The 16,577-nt window shown below is 42.4% G+C and overlaps 1 protein-coding gene across 1 annotated transcript in view; it reads right to left on the minus strand.

Annotated features, from left to right (window-relative positions):
* Positions 1 to 16,577, minus strand: part of LOC126235536 (synaptotagmin-15-like) — a gene marked incomplete at its 5' end in the record, with an annotated part of 252,552 nt that overhangs the window by 67,716 nt on the left and 168,259 nt on the right. Inside the window, one exon of the mRNA XM_049944255.1 lies at positions 6,991 to 7,204. Within this exon, the coding sequence (XP_049800212.1) occupies positions 6,991 to 7,204 (214 nt within the window). The remainder of the gene's footprint in view (positions 1 to 6,990; positions 7,205 to 16,577) is intronic.

Here is a 16,577-nt window from a genome sequence, read left to right on the forward strand (position 1 = left end):
GTTAAGGAGTTCAATATTCCTAGATCCACAGTATCAAGAGTAAGTCGACAGTCATATTTCAGTCATTATCTCTTACCACGGACAAAAAGTGTCCGACGGACTTCACTTAACGGCCGATAACAGCGGCGTTAGCATAGATTTGTCAGTGCTAACATACAAGAAACACTGCATGAAATAACCGCATAAGTCAATGTGGGACGTACGACGAACGTATTTGTTAGGACAGTGAGGCGAAATATGGCATTAATGGGCTGTGGCAGCAGACGACCGACGCAAGTACCTATACTAACAGCAAAGCGACTCTCCTGGACTGGTGACCATGTAGATTGGACCCTAGACGACAGGAAAATGATGAGTCCTAATTTCAGTTGGCAAGAGCTGATTGTATGGATCGAGTATGGCGCAGACCCTACGAAACGGTGGACCCAAATTGTCAGCAAGGTACTGTGCAAGCTGGTGGTGGCTCTATAATGGTGTGGGCTGTGTTTATATGGATTGAACTGGGTACCCTGGTCCATCTGCAACGATCATTGGCTGGATATGTTTTGTTCGGGTACTTTGAGATCACTTGTAGCTATTCATGGACTAGATGTTCCCAAAGAACGACGGAATTTTTATGGACGGGAACAATAGTTCGCGAATGGTTTGAAGAACATTCTGGAATATTCGAGACATGGACATAATCTACAGGGCAGTTTGTGCATAAAATCGTGCACAGGGAACAGTTCCGCGACTGTTGACGGTCATACAGGTAGCATGGCTCAATTATTCTCCAGGCGACTTCCAGCGACTTGTGGATTTCGTGCCATGTCGGTCTGTTGCACTAGGCCGGGCAAAAGGAAGTCCGACACGATATTAGGAGGTATCACATGACTTCTGTGACCTCACTGTGTATTTCACTTCCTAGTGTTGCCCACGACACGAATTTGTCTGCGTCCAGCTGCACGTGGTCCAGAAAATAATGTTTCTGTGAAACTTTCATCTAATGATAAGCCTGGTGTGGCTCAAAAACTGGTTAGTGATAAGCTACATAGTATCAGATTCAAAAAGAGATTGAGTGCATGTTAGACCGACAATAACCACCAATTAAGATGTTACTATAATTTCCTTAAAATTTTTCGTTTATGTATATTTATAATATCTCTGTTTCTAGACAGCTTTAAAACTTATGTTACTAGTTTAAGGTATACACAATGAAATTAAAACATGCTACAATACTCCAGTTTCTATGACGATACCCCTACACCTTCCCTTTCCTCATGGAGTATCTGAAGTATGTAAGGCTTTATGTATTTTTACCCTAATAAACAATCTCCACTTCGCTTCATAAAAATAGCCGAGACGGAGCAGTTCTGTTTCGAAATATCAGATTAACACGACCTGGAGAACAGGGTTCTGACCATATCCTCTTCGACAGACGCTTTTTAGTGCGCAGGGGTTGGACAGAAACATGGTGAGACCTTGAGAAGCGCATGATTGAACATAAATGCAAATACCAGCGAAACCAGCAGCTCGCGGTGTAGCATTTGACCACACAACGGCACCTGTGTAAGGTCTTCAATAAGTTCCAAGTGCCAGTCGTGGTCAGAACATAGTCCTCTGTAGCTGTGAGTGTATCATGGCGGAGCTGAGTGAATTGGAAGCCGGGCAATATGTTGGCGCTAGTACGGTGGGTGCTTCCGGAACCAAGGTAACGGAAGCGCTCGGTGTTTCAACAGATGGAAGATTTATACCACATAAAGGGAAAACAGAAAAATACGAGGGCAGTTCAATAAGTAATGCAACGCATTTTTTTTCTCGGCCAATTTTGGTTGAAGAAACCGGAAATTGCTTCTGGAATATTTTCAAACATTCCCGCTTCGTCTCGTATAGTTTCATTGACTTCCGACAGGTGGCAGCGCTGTACGGAGCTGTTAAAATGGCGTCTGTAACGGATGTGCGTTGCAAACAACGGGCAGTGATTGAGTTTCTTTTGGCGGAAAACCAGGGCATCTCAGATATTCATAGGCGCTTGCAGAATGTCTACGGTGATCTGGCAGTGGACAAAAGCACGGTGAGTCGTTGGGCAAAGCGTGTGTCATCATCGCCGCAAGGTCAAGCAAGACTGTCTGATCTCCCGCGTGCGGGCCGGCCGTGCACAGCTGTGACTCCTGCAATGGCGGAGCGTGCGAACACACTCGTTTGAGATGATCGACGGATCACCATCAAACAACTCAGTGCTCAACTGTTGGTAGTGCTGTCACAATTGTTCACCAGTTGGGATATTCAAAGGTTTGTTCCCACTGGGTCCCTCGTTGTCTAACCGAACACCATAAAGAGCAAAGGAGAACCATCTGTGCGGAATTGCTTGCTCGTCATGTGGCTGAGGGTGACAATTTCTTGTCAAAGATTGTTACAGGCGATGAAACATGGGTTCATCACTTCGAACCTGAAACAAAACGGCAGTCAATGGAGTGGCGCCACACCCACTCCCCTACCAAGAAAAAGTTTAAAGCCATACCCTCAGCCGGTAAAGTCATGGTTACAGTCTTCTGGGACGCTGAAGGGGTTATTCTGTTCGATGTCCTTCCCCATGGTCAAACGATCAACTCTGAAGTGTATTGTGCTACTCTTCAGAAATTGAAGAAACGACTTCAGCGTGTTCGTAGGCACAAAAATCAGAACGAACTTCTCCTTCTTCATGACAACGCAAGACCTCACACAAGTCTTCGCACCCGAGAGGAGCTCACAAAACTTCAGTGGACTGTTATTCCTCATGCACCCTACAGCCCCGATCTCGCACCGTCGGATTTCCATATGTTTGGCCCAATGAAGGACGCAATCCGTGGGACGCACTACACGGATGATGAAGAAGTTATTGATGCAGTACGACGTTGGCTCCGACATCGACCAGTGGAATGGTACCGTGCAGGCATACAGGCCCTCATTTCAAGGTGGCGTAAGGCCGTAGCATTGAATGGGGATTACGTTGAAAAATAGTGTTGTGTAGCTAAAAGATTGGGGAATAACCTGGTGTATTTCAATGCTGAATAAAACAACCCCTGTTTCAGAAAAAAAATGTGTTGCATTACTTATTGCACTGCCCTCGTATCATACCACGTGGAGAAAAGTGTGTGTTGAGTTATTGTGGGCCGGCCGCTGCGACCGAGCGCTTCTAGGCGCTTCAGTCAGGAACCACGCGACTGCTACGGTGACATGTTCGAATCCTGTCTCGGGCGTGGATGTGTGTGATGTCCCTAGGAATGCGTTAGGTTTAAGTAGTTCTAAGTCTAGGGGACTGATGACCACAGCAGTTAAGTCCTATAGTGCTTCGAGCCATTTGAAGTTATCGTGGAGGAAGGTCATTCAAGAGAACTGTGATGATAAACATGAGGACGATAGCTCCAAATGTCAATTCAGAACTCAATGTCACACTCTAAACTTTGTCAGCGCCAAAACAATACGGTGGGAGCTCCAGAACCAGGGAATCGCAGGGCGAACTGGAATTTCCAAAGCCGCTCATCAGTGATAGAAATGCCCGTAAAAGGGAAACGTGACGCCGAACTCATTAAACCAAGACTATGTAGCCCCGTAAAAATGTCATTTGTTCGGATGAATCTTACACTACTGGCCATTAAAACTGCTACACCACGAAAATGACGTGCTACAGACTCGAAATTTAACCGACAGAAAGAAAATGCTGTGATATGCAATTGATTAGCTATTCAGAGCATTCACACAAGGTTGATGCCGGTGGCGACACCTACAACGTGCTGACATGAGGTAAATTTCCAACCGATTTCTCATACACAAACAGCAGTTGACCGGCGTCGCCTGGTGAAACGTTGTTGTGATGCCTCGTCTAAGGAGGAGGAATGCGTACCATCACGTTTCCGGATTTGATGAAGGTCGGATTCTAGCCTGTCGTGATTGCGGTGTATCTTATAGCGACATTGCTGCTCGCGTTGGTCGAGATCCAATGACTGTTAGCAGAATATGGAATCGGTGGGTTCAGGAGGGTAATACGGAACGCCGTGCTGCATCCCAATGGCCTCGTATCGCTAGCAGTCGAAATGACAGGCATCTTATCCGCATGGCTGTAACGGATCGTGCAGCCACGTCTGTATCCCTGAGTCAACAGACAACAAGCATCTGCACGAATAGTTCGACGAGATTTGCAGCAGCATGGAATATCAGCTCGCAGACCATGGCTGCGGCTACCCTTGACGCTGCATCACACACAGGAGCACCTGCGATGGTGAACTCAACGACGAACCTGGGTGCACGAATGGCAAAACATTTTTTTGGATGTATCCAGGTTCTGTTTACAGCATCATGATGGTCGCATCCGTGTTTGGCGACATCGCGGTGAACTCACATTGGAAGCGTGTATTCGTCATCGCCATACTGCCGTATCACCCGGTGTGATGGTATGGGGTGCCATTGGTTACACGTCTCGGTCACCTTTTGTTCGCATTGACGCCACTTTGAACAGTGGACGTTACATTTCAGATGTGTTACAACCCGTGGCTCTACCCTTCATTCGATCCCTGTGAAACCCTACATTTCAGCTGGATAATGCACGACCGCATGTTCCATGTCCTTTACGGGCCTTTTTGGATACAGAAAATGTTCGACTGCTGCCGTGGCCAGCACATTCTCCAGATCTCTCACCAATTGAAAACGTCTGGTCAATGGTGGCCGAGCAACTGGCTCGTCACAATACGCCAGTGACTACTTTTGATGAACTGTGGTATCGTGTTGAAGCTGCATGGGAAGCTGCACCTGTACACACCATCCAAGCTCTGTTTGACTCAATACCCAGGCGTATCAAGGCCGTTATTACGGCCAGAGGTGGTTGTTCTGGGTACTGATTTCTCAGTATCTATGCACCCAAACTGCGTGAAAATGTAATCACATGTCAGTTCTAGCATAATATATTTGTCCGATGAATACCCGTTTATCATATGCATTTCTTCTTGGTGTAGCAATTTCAATAGCCAGTAGTGTATTTGACACTGATTCCAACATCTGGCCGAGTTTGCGACCCAAGACTGAAGAAGGTCAGTGGTTCACTTATAATTGGGGCAGCCTGATCGTGGTTACTCTGTGAGGGCGTTACTGGATTGGTTCAAATGACTATGAGCACTATGAGACTCAACTTCTAAGGTCATCAGTCCCCAAGAACTTAGAAATACTTAAACCTAGCTAACCTATGGACATCACACACATCCATGCCCGACGCAGGATTGGAACCTGCGACCGCAACGGTCGCCCGGTTCCATACTGTAGCGCCTAGAACCGCTCGGCCACACCGGCCGGCAGTTACTGGATCACGTAACAATTTTGGTTGATAGGGTCCATCTCATGGTACAGTGTTTGTTCCCTAATGGTGATGCTGCGTTCCGAGACGACAGGCCACTTTTCCTAGCTGCTCGAATCGTCCAATAGTAGTATTGTGAGCACAAGCATTAATTATCGCATTTCCCCTGGCCATCAGTTACTAGACCTTTACGTTACTGAGCCTTTGCGCTCTACCTTGGAGAGACCGGTGTGTGACAGCTAGCCACATCCATCATCGTTACATGAACTTGCCCCTATTTTGCAGCGAGAATGGTATAAGAGTCCTTTCAAAACCATGGAGGACCTGTATTCCGAGACGAGTAGAATCTGTTTTGAATTCCGACGGGTTTCCTACACTGTATTTGGCATGGAAGTGTAATGTGTTTCCGGTGTGTCCATATAATTTGCCCAGCCGCCCTTACTTCCACTGGGTATTTGTCGTACTGTGGCCTTTGTCGTATGGTATCTCTGAACTTGCTGACGTTATTGTAAGTGACAGACGTTGATTTTCTGGAACACCTCATACCAGTTCCTTCAGCTTACATCTACATCTATATACATAGTCCGCAATCCACCATACGGTGCGTGGCGAAGGGTACCTCGTACCACAACTAGCATCTTCTCTCCCTGTTCCACTCCCAAACAGAACTATGGAAAAATGACTGCCTATATGCCTCTGTAAGAGTCGTAACCTCTCTTACCTTATATTTGTGGTCTTTCCGCGAAGTGTGAGTTGGCGGCAGTAAAATTTTATTGCAGTCAGCGTCAAATGCTGGTTCTCTAAATTTCCTCAGTAGCGATTCACGAAAAGAACGCCTCCTTTCCTCTAGAGACTCCCACCCGAGTTCCTGAAGCATTTCCGTAACACTCGCGTGATGATCAATCCGACCTGATAGGGATCCCAAACGCTCGAGCAGTACTAAAGAATATGTCGTATTAGTGTTTTATAAGCGGTTTCCTTTACAGATGAACCACATCTTCCCAAAATTCTACCAATGAACCGAAGACGACTATCTGCCTTCCCCACAACTGCCATTACATGCTTGTCCCACTTCATATCGCTCTGCAATGTTACACCCAAATATTCAATCGACGTGACTGTGTCAAGCGCTACACTACTAATGGAGTATTCAAACATTACGGGATTATTTTCCTATTCATCTGCATTAATTTACATTTATCTACATTTAGAGCTAGCTGCCATTCTTTACACCAATCACATAGCCTGTCCAAGTCATCTTGTATCCTCCTTCAGTCACTCAACGACGACACCTTCCCGTACACCACAGCATCATCAGCAAACAGCCGCACATTGCTATCCACCCTATCCCAAAGATCATTTATGTAGATAGGAAACAAGAGCGGACCTACCACACTTAGTTTCTTTTCCTGTGATCGAGTCCACCCCATGGTACAGCTTTTGCTACCCAATGGTGATTCGGTCTTCCATGCTGACAGGCCTCTGTTCACACAGCTCGCATCCCCCAGTTCTGCTTTTGTGAGCACGAGGACGAAGTGTCCCATCTCACCTGGCCATCACAGTCACCAGATCTCAATATCGCTGAGACTTTTTGGATTTTGTGGCCTTTCAAGCTATATAAATATTTGACTGCTAATAAATAATATTACTCTAAAAATTTATTGCTGTTGGTTATTTAAGTAGATTACCTGACGAAGGGGTCGCAGGCGTTGACGGTGGCGACGGTCCTGGAAGGCAGGTTTCTCGCCTTGAGCAGCGACACGAGCAGTTTCTCCGTGGCGGGTTCGTAGCGCACCGAGAACCACACGCGGCCCAGGTGGTCCTCCGGGAAGGACATGTTCTCGTCCAGGCCTAGCGCACCGCGGTACAGCGAAGGGTCGATAGCGCCGAGGCCGTAGCAGCCTGCGAAAGGATTCCAGATGAGGAGTCATGTTCTGACACTACACGAAGAAGACCCGCACCTGGTCCAGATGGTCCTCTGTGAAGGACATGCCCTATCCAGGTGCACCCAGGCTGTAGCAACCTGAGAAGAAAATTCATGAGACATGTTCTGTCAAAAATCACTGTAAAGAAGAGCTAAACGTGTCACAGGTGGTTGCCCTGGAAGGACTCGTGCTCGTCCAGCCCAGCTCACTGCGGTGCCGCGACAGGTCAGTGGTGGCCTCTCCATAGCAGCCTGAGAAGCGAATCTAGAATATATGTCCCAATACACCTTAAAGAAAATGTACACGAAATTCAGATGATCCTCTAGAAAGGATTTGTTCTTGTGCTGACCCACTGTTTCCCGGTACAGCAGTGGGTCAATCGCAGCCAGACCGTAACAATCTGAGAAGAGAATGCAGGTTATGTCTCACGTTTTGCCGAACTTCTTGTAAAGAGGCCGGCCGCTGTGGGCGAGCAGTTCTAGGCGCTTCAGTCCGGAACCGCGCTGTTCCTACGGTCGCAGGTTCGAATCCTGCCTCGGGCATGGATGTGTGTGCTGTCCTTAGGTTAGTTAGGTTTAAGTAGTTCTAAGTCTAGGGGACATGACCTCAGATGTTAAGTCCCATAATGCTTAGAGCCATTTGAACCATTTCTTGAAAAGAAGAATCAAACGCGACATAGATGGCCTTCGGGGAAGAAATGGTCCTCTTCGAGGCTCAGCACACTGCGGTGGAGTGACAGGCCAACTGTGCCCAGTCTATAGCAGAAGGGAAACTAGGTGATGATTCACCATTTGAAACTTTTTCAAAATTGTCCACAGGTGGCGCAGTTGATACTCTGGAAATCAGGCCCATGTTAAAGTAGCCTTTATTTGCAGATAAGAGCGCATTTACTTAAGCTCAGTTTTGATATTTCACATACCCAGTGAATGTATCAGCAGCGCAGTATGTATGGAGTAAGGAGCGAGCTGTAGATTACCACATTGGCTAGCAGAGGCGGTTGGCCATCAGGCGCTTCTTAGAGCCAGTGGGATGAAGTGCCAATGCAGAAACCGCTGGTGACGTCAGCAAAGAGATACGTAGGGAAAGTACATCTGTTCTGGTGCGAATCAAGCAACTACTGTTAATGTGTATTTATGAATAGAAGTTGACTTTTGTCACTCAGACATTAGAAGGACTCTAGGGTCATAAATACCATTTTTTGTAATATTACAATACCAGCAAACGTTGATGTTAATAAATAAGTGAATAACTTTGGCATAACCCAAGATGTATGATCTTAGACGAGCTATACAGACTGTATGCTCAAGTTACAGATTGTGCGCCGTAGTCGGCAGTCGTCGATAGGATGACAAGTTTATTTGCGAAGCCATCCTCCGCAACAAGTACAGAAATATTTGTTTTGTAAATAAAAGCGCCTTTCCTTGCTGCAGCTTAATTATTTTTCCCAGACACGTTTCGCCTTTTTCTTACTCTAAGGCACCTTCAGTGGGATCTAGAACGATACAGTTTTGTTATTTTTAGATTATCAAACAGTCCACGTCGCTTTTTTTTAAATAAACAAGTAATTAATTACAGTCTGTTGGCGTCTGAGTTTCCTCTCATCTGGTCTTAAGGTCGCACTGCCTCTTCATTTCCGAAACATACGAACAATTTTGTATTCTGAAGTTTCTCTTTCACACTGTGCACCGTGTTTCTCCCTCGTCTTTGTGGTGCATTATTATTCTTTTGCCACTGTTTATAGGTATTAGTTCAAATACTGTGCTTTTTAAGACGTAAATATTATGAGTTCATTAAGTGTTCCTTCTGTTTGGGTATGTTTATATATATGTTGCCAGCATACTGAAGTACGTGTTGAAAACTAACGTCTATTCATGATGTTTGTGTCTGTGTGTGTGTGTGTGTTTTTTTCTTTTTAACCTTATGGGATTTAACTGCTAAGGTCATCAGTCCCTAAGCTTACACACTACTTAACCTAAATTATCCTAAGGACAAACACCCATGCCCGAGGGAGGACTCGAACCTCCGCCGGGACCAGCCGCACAGTCCATGACTGCAGCGCCCTAGACCGCTCGGCTAATCCCACGCGGCTGTGTGTGTTTATCTCGCGCTCTCTCTGTCTGTCTCTTTCTCTTCATGTGTGTGTGTGTGTGTTTATCTCGCTCTCTCTCTCTTTTTCTCTTTATGTGTGTGTGTGTGTGTGTGTGTGTGTGTGCGTGTGTGTGTGTGTATGAGAGAATGAGTTTTGGTTTGAGTGTTCTGTGGCGGGGTTCATGGACAAGTGAGCGATAAGGTGTTGGGTGGTATTATTATTATTATTATTATTATGATAATCTTCTTTTGGATTGTTAATCTATTGTTCCAGCTAAAAGTTTAGGAGGTGTTTTTTATTGTTGATTCTAGTTATTTTCGTGTACTCTTCTCTAGTGGTTGGTTCATGGTTATGTTCTCTTCGGTGTTCAGCAAATGTGAAGTGGTTTGTCCCATTCATCTAGGCACTCAAGTGTTCTTTGTATCAGACATCAAATGTTCTACCTGTTTGTCCTATGTATCTGCCATCACAAGTGTTACACTGTATTTGATATATACCTGCATTCTAGTATATGTCTCTGTTTCTTGTCAGTTTTGGGGTGTATTTTTGTATAGAAATGTCTGTTGTATATGCTATGTTTATTCTCTGTCTTTTGAAATGTTGGTGATTTTATGTGTGAGTTTGTGCTTGTATGTCATTGTGTCTTGTATTTTCTTTCATATTTTTCCGACTGTTATGTGTATTTGTTATGGTACTGAGTATTTGTGTTTGGTTCTGTTGTGTTGGTGTCTGGGATTTGGTGCTTTCTGCTTTTATTTTACTTTTAATTTTGTTGTTTGGCTTGTGACTATGTTACTATGGTAATCATTGTTTTGTGCTATCTGCAATATTACGTCAAGTTCTTCGGTAGTTTTCTTTGATTAATGGCACTGTGTTGAGTCTGTGGAGCATGAGTCGAAGTGCTACTTGCTTTTGTTAGTGTGGGTGGTTTGAGGATTGGTGAATGACAATTTCCATTGCTGTGGGTTTACGTCAAATTTAAAACATGTGCTTAATGTTTAATTTCTTGTTTGTCAATTTGGTTATTTTGTTCTCTTTCAAAAGTGAATTTTATATTTTTATGCACCCTGTTGAAGTCAGTATGTAGGTTTTCAATTTTTGTTTGCTGTTTGTCTATTAAGCAGAGGATGCCATCCATATACCTGAAGCACTATAGTATGTTGAATTCTTTTGCTACTATTTTGGTGAAAATGATCTGTTCAATGTGTTTTACAAATATATTTGCTAAGGTTCCTGACATTTGGACCCCATTACTAATCCATCTCCTTGTATATAAAATTCGTTATTCAATTGGAAGTAATTTTATTCTTTTATGAGCTTAATTAAAGTGTATTAGCTGTGTAGTGTTTTAATGGTTTTGTGCTCTTGTTTTTTGAAATGTTCAGACTGTAATTTTGAAATGCATCCTAGTAGATTTTTTGAAATCCGGTATTGACCCTATAAGAAGATTAGGTTTGTGAATCTTTGTTTGACTTTGGAGGATAGGTGTAGTGGTATTAATTGGTGTCATCTTTCTTTTCTCTGTTTTATACAGTCTATATTTTTAAGAGGGCTTTTTACTTTTGTCTCTAATCCGTTTTTTTGGGTCTGGTTTTAATTTTGTAACGTTATTTTGTGAGACGAATTCTTGTGTTTTTGAATTTATTGTTCTTTTTCCGTAAGTGCTAATACATTCACTTTGTCTGCTTTTGAAATGATCAAATTTTCATTTTGAAGCTTTTTTTCTAAGTTTTGTGAGTGTTGCAGATTCTGGGTTTTTGTTGTTTTCGTGTTGTGTCGATTTCTTTTTTTACTAGTTCTCTAGTTAGTGCAATGTTGACAGTGTTGTTTTCGTTTCTATCTTCCCTTGTCCTTTCTCCAACAGCTGTCTTCTTTGCTGTTTAACAGTGTGCCTGTAAAGTTTACCAATCTTGGGTAGAATGTGTGTGTTTGTTTCTCGGATTGTGTGTGAAGGTATTGTGTTGTGACTAGAGTTTTTTGAGTTGATAATGTTTCTTCTACGTACTTTTTCTATTCTTTGTACTGCAGTTTTTGCGTGCCTTTCGACCTTGTTGATCAAATGGGAAAAAACTGCCATATTATTAATGGTGTTTGCAAGTTGTAAATGTGTCTCACACTACTCGAAATTTAACTCTTGGTTTGTAGATATAGGGATTTGATTTCGTATTTCACCATATTTTCTGAGCAACATGCACTGCTTTTTGGGCTCTAGGTGAACTGTTTTTAATCTTTACATTGATTTATTTAGGTACAAGATCATTACATTTGCATATGGTGTTGATTTTTGTGTGTTTTCTGCTTTTATGGACATTCCGGTGAAGTCTTCTGAATGTCTTGTACAGACCACATGGAAACGCTTGGCATCGCGTGAATAACAAGTTTGTTTGTGTTGTCATCCTCCACTGCAAGTACAGAAATATTTGTTTTGTAAATAAAACCACATTTTCTTCCTGAAACTGAATGTAAGAGATATAAACACACGCACAGAGGCACAAACGTCATGAATAGACGTTAGTTTTCAACATATACTTCGTTAGGTAGGCAATAGGTAGGTAAACAAACTTAACAGGGGAAACACATAATGAACTCACAATATTTACGTCTTTAAAAACACAGTTTTCTAACAAACAGCAAAAGAATAATAGTGCAACACAAAGAAGAAAGAGAAACTTGGTGCACAGTGTGAAAGAAAAAGTTCAAACTAAAAATTGTGCTTAATTTTTGGAAATGAAGTGGTAGTGTAACTTCCAAACCAGATGAGAGGAAACGCAGATGCCAACAAACTGTAAATAATTACTTATTCACATATAAAAAAGCGTTTGATAATATAAAAATAATAAATCTGTATCGTCTTAGATCCCATTAAAGATGCCTTAGAGTAAGCAAAAGGCGAAACGCGTCTGGGAAAAATAAATTAAGTTGCAACAAGAAATGGTGATCTTTTTTACAAAACAAATGTGTTCGATAGGATGCCTTTCGATCTAGTTATGCAGTAGATCACGCTCTCGTACCGTTTGTAGGTAGCTTATAATCAGTGTGAACAAGTTCACTTTACCCTGTTTCTTAAATGAACGGACCATAAAGGCATCCCCTGTAAAAATTATTTCCCGCTTTATTATGGAATACATAGACAGTGGTATTGCACTTTCAGAATCCGACGGCCCTGTAAGGAGACATAAAACTACGAGAGCACCTCCACTTAACGGATTGAAGGAATTCCTAGGCGGTGGCTCACTAAGCCAGTTAACGGACGCACTGGCTTAATTTTCGCAAAACTCAGGTGGGAAAGCGTGGCCAGTTACTCTGTACGCCCGTTATACCACCATGTACGGACTCGCTAAAGTGAGATATTTGTAGAGGTTTAGTACGGGTGGAGGTTTCTTGCACCCAGTGCATTTCGGTATATGTAAGGGTCAGTGGCACCTATATTGTATCTACCTTGGAGGAAAGGATGCGTTATCTCTTGCGATTCGACCTGCAGCCGAGATTGCCCTACTAGAACGAATCATTACCGTTCAGGCCGAGCACACCATGGTTGTGCGACGGGTCATTGGCACACAGACTGCAACAGCTCCAGGAGCCGAGTCACATCTCGTCCATTTCCAGTGCACTTTTTCCAAGAGACAGGTCAGTCTACAGAGAAACATGGTTTTTCATGTTCACTCCCAATATATATTTTTCAAAATCATCTGCCTTCTGGCTGGTTGGACGCCACCCGCCACAGATTCCTCGCATGCCACCGTATGTCTTCAGTTATTTGTTGGGTGAATACCAGTCTCTGTCTTCCTATATAGCTTTTACTCTCCATAATTCCCTCTAACGCCATGGAAGTTATTTCCCACAGTCTTAATATCTTTCCCTTCTACATGTCAGTGATTTCTGTTAACTCTTTTCTTCACAGAATCTACGAAGAGCCCCCTAAATCCTTATTTGTCCAACTAATTTTCAACAGCCTTCTTTAGCGCATCATCTCAAACGCTTCATTGCTCTTCGTTTTTGGTTTTTCCACAGTTCATGATTCACTACGATAGACTGCTTTGCTCCCATCAGAAGCTTCTTCCTCAGATTAAGACCTGTATCTGATACTATCTGACTCGCTTTGCTGATAATATCCTCTTTGTCTGTGCTGTCCCGTTTCTTATGTTCTCCTTTCTTTCTCTGTGAAGCGTTACCTTGCTTGCACAGTAAAAGAATTAGTTAACTTCGTCTACTTCGTTGTCGCCAATTTTAACGTTAAATTTATCGCTAATTTCACACCTGCTTCTCATTACTTCCACCTTTCTTCGATTTACTCTGGCCATAGACTGTACAGTCTATTCACCGTTAATTCATCCTCCTTTCCACGCCGAGGGTAGCAATGTCACCAACAAATCTTTTCAGTGATATCCTTTCAGCCTGAAATTTAGCCTCACAATGGAAAGTTTCCTTTATTTGCATCGTTGTTTCTTCACATTATAGACTGAACTGCATCCCCGTTTTACACTATTTCTAATCCGAGCTCTTTTTTCTTGTTCTTCCATTCTTGTTCTTGTTTTGGTTCTTATACACACTGATTATCACTTGTCTTTCCCTATGTCTCAGACCAATTTTTCTTTTATTATTTTATATTGACCAGCGCTATTTCTGGGTCCACAGAGCCTATGAATGTGTTCTGGCTTCCATTATGAATACAACTCAAAATTGCCCCTCTGGTGCCTTTACTTCTAAAAGCCAAACTGATAATAAACAAAAAGAGAACTAATTTTCCTTTCCATTATTAATAAGGTCAGGAGAACAAAAGAAAAAGATGTTGTAACTAAACTGTTACAAATTAAGTCAAATTCCGGAATGGTAAACTTCAAAATGACACGACTGCTTTCCTTTTCATCCACTCCCAGATTTCAGTTGGTACTCCTGGTCTCGTCAAGCTGTTGTCAATAATTGACAGACACAGCAATCCACTTGTTACAGTCGAACAGCAGCGTCCGAAATACTGTTTCAAATTGGTCGGTAATTCGTTCTTGTGTGGAGAAGTCGATGAGAGCGACATATTGCAGGTGATACACGCAGCGAATCCATTCTCGTGTATGCGGCCCTTGAAGAGCAAGGGCAGTTCCTTATTCCTTGGAATCTCAGGTTTTGGTCCAGTTGTTCGGAGAGACTCTTGGCAGCAGTGTAACACTAGATACACGCTGTCACGTGAAGATTTAGAGCCCCAGTGACCTAGGGTCCTTTAAATAAGGCCGCTTTGGTTCACCCATGTTGAATGATACAGAGAGAAAACCACGGTGCCAATTCACCGTTTCCACTCTTTGGAACCCAATCGATAGAAAAAAGGGAGACTGTGTCGAACGACTAAAGAGACAAGTAAAATAAATACTAAAATAATAACAAAAGAACAGTGTATGTGTGTGTGTGTGTATCTCTTTAATGAAGTAACCCTCGTTATATGCGGGCTTTGTAAACATCAAAGGGCTCCTCACGTGGAAGACTGCAGGGGACCGACGCGTCAGCACTTTTCGCGCACGTGTGCTTCCGTTGGCCGAACGGTTGCGGAGTTCTCGTTGACACACGCCCACGTCGCGTTTATTGTCCTACAGAGAAAAAACAAAAGAGCCCTCAGCTGTGAGCGTTTGATCAGCGTGCCGCTTCGAGGATAAGCAGCGTTTGTTCAGCGACAGCGTAAGCAAAGGGTGTACTGGGGAAGGCGAAGTCCTCTGGTCTCTCCCTTTTTTTTCTGTTCTCTTAATCGCAGTACTTTACCGCATATCCGAGCGCCTTATAACGTTATACTTTATTTATGCCTATGTTTATGTTGCATTTGACATTTGAGGAACGCAGTGCCGATATTACCTCACGGAAAGTTTGCTGGGAACCTGACTTTACAATATTAAAAGTTCACATAAAAAATTATCTGCGTCATTCACTCTTTTTATTTGATCTCACGACGAGTTTCGAGAGCTTACACTTTCATCTTCAGGTGAGACAGTGATATTATGTTACATATTTGCTGTGTGAATGCAGCCACTAGTTTCTTGCGGTTTCATTTTGCCACAAAACGTGTAACAATCACTTGTTAGCGTAATATGGCACTAATATTATAAATTTTGAACGGTGATAAAGTTACTGGCAATCTGTTGCAGTGCACAGAACCCTGTGGTTCGTCATGAATATACGTTTTTAACTGAATGTGTCTCACAGAACATGAATCAATAACGTAAACAAACGAAATATTATAACGGCGTAAATATATAGTGACTAGTCTCAGAGTTTATTCACTACTTATTTAAATAGCGGACAATAGATACACGTAACAATTATAAAATTATATCATTATTTACAACAACTTGTTAGAAGTATTACTATTGCAAATACATTACAGTAAAGACACAAATAAAAATAAAAGTACAATGAAAAATACAAAAATATAAAATTTACGTGCTTAGTATTGACATAATGTAATTGTAACTGTCTCTGTACAGTGCTCCTGGAATTATCTTTTATTAAGGTCAGTGAGGAAGTAGAAAGTGGGAAGAGTTATAGCACATCATTTAGTATATCTGCAAAGCTCTTAATGAAGCTGATTGCCCCTATCTCAGCTTTTTCATTTAGTGTGTTCTGACTATGTTTTCTATTTCGAATGAAAATTTCTAATTGTTCATAAAGATCGAGTTTATAGCTATTGTTTATTATGTGAAGTGTTATTAAATTGTCCTCTATGTTATCAAAGCCCTGTGTCCTGAACGTGTGTAGCTGTGGTAGATTTATTGGGTATTTTGTATCTAAGCCAATCATATGTACTTTGAATGTAGTTCGAAAGCTTCGTCCAATCTGACGACACATTGTACGGGGCCCTGATTGCATTTTATCTTGCTTACAGCTCAGTTGGAGAATTTACCTTTACTGGTTTTTGCATTGTGCGGCAGTCGATGAACTGATTAATTGTTGGTGAAGAAAGTAACTCTTCCGTTGTACCGTCTCAGTACATTAATAGTTTTTTTGTGAAATGGTACGAAAGTAGGGAAGGCATACCGTCCTAGCGTAAGTTTTCTTGTTGTTCTTATTTATGTTTCTGTTTATTTCTCTACTAACTTTCTTAGAAAAATGTGTAAGGAAGTATAACTTTACAGCGTTATAATTTGTGGTTTGTTTGTATCATTGGTTTGTGTTCTGTGAAACAAATTAACAACTTATATTTATGACAAATTGCAAAGTATTGCGCACTGGAACAGTCTGTAAGTAACTCTGTCAGCGTTTAAAATTTATAATTTTAGTCTCATAT

Source organism: Schistocerca nitens, chromosome 2, assembly GCF_023898315.1.
Source record: "Schistocerca nitens isolate TAMUIC-IGC-003100 chromosome 2, iqSchNite1.1, whole genome shotgun sequence".
Classification (NCBI taxonomy): domain Eukaryota; kingdom Metazoa; phylum Arthropoda; class Insecta; order Orthoptera; family Acrididae; genus Schistocerca; species Schistocerca nitens.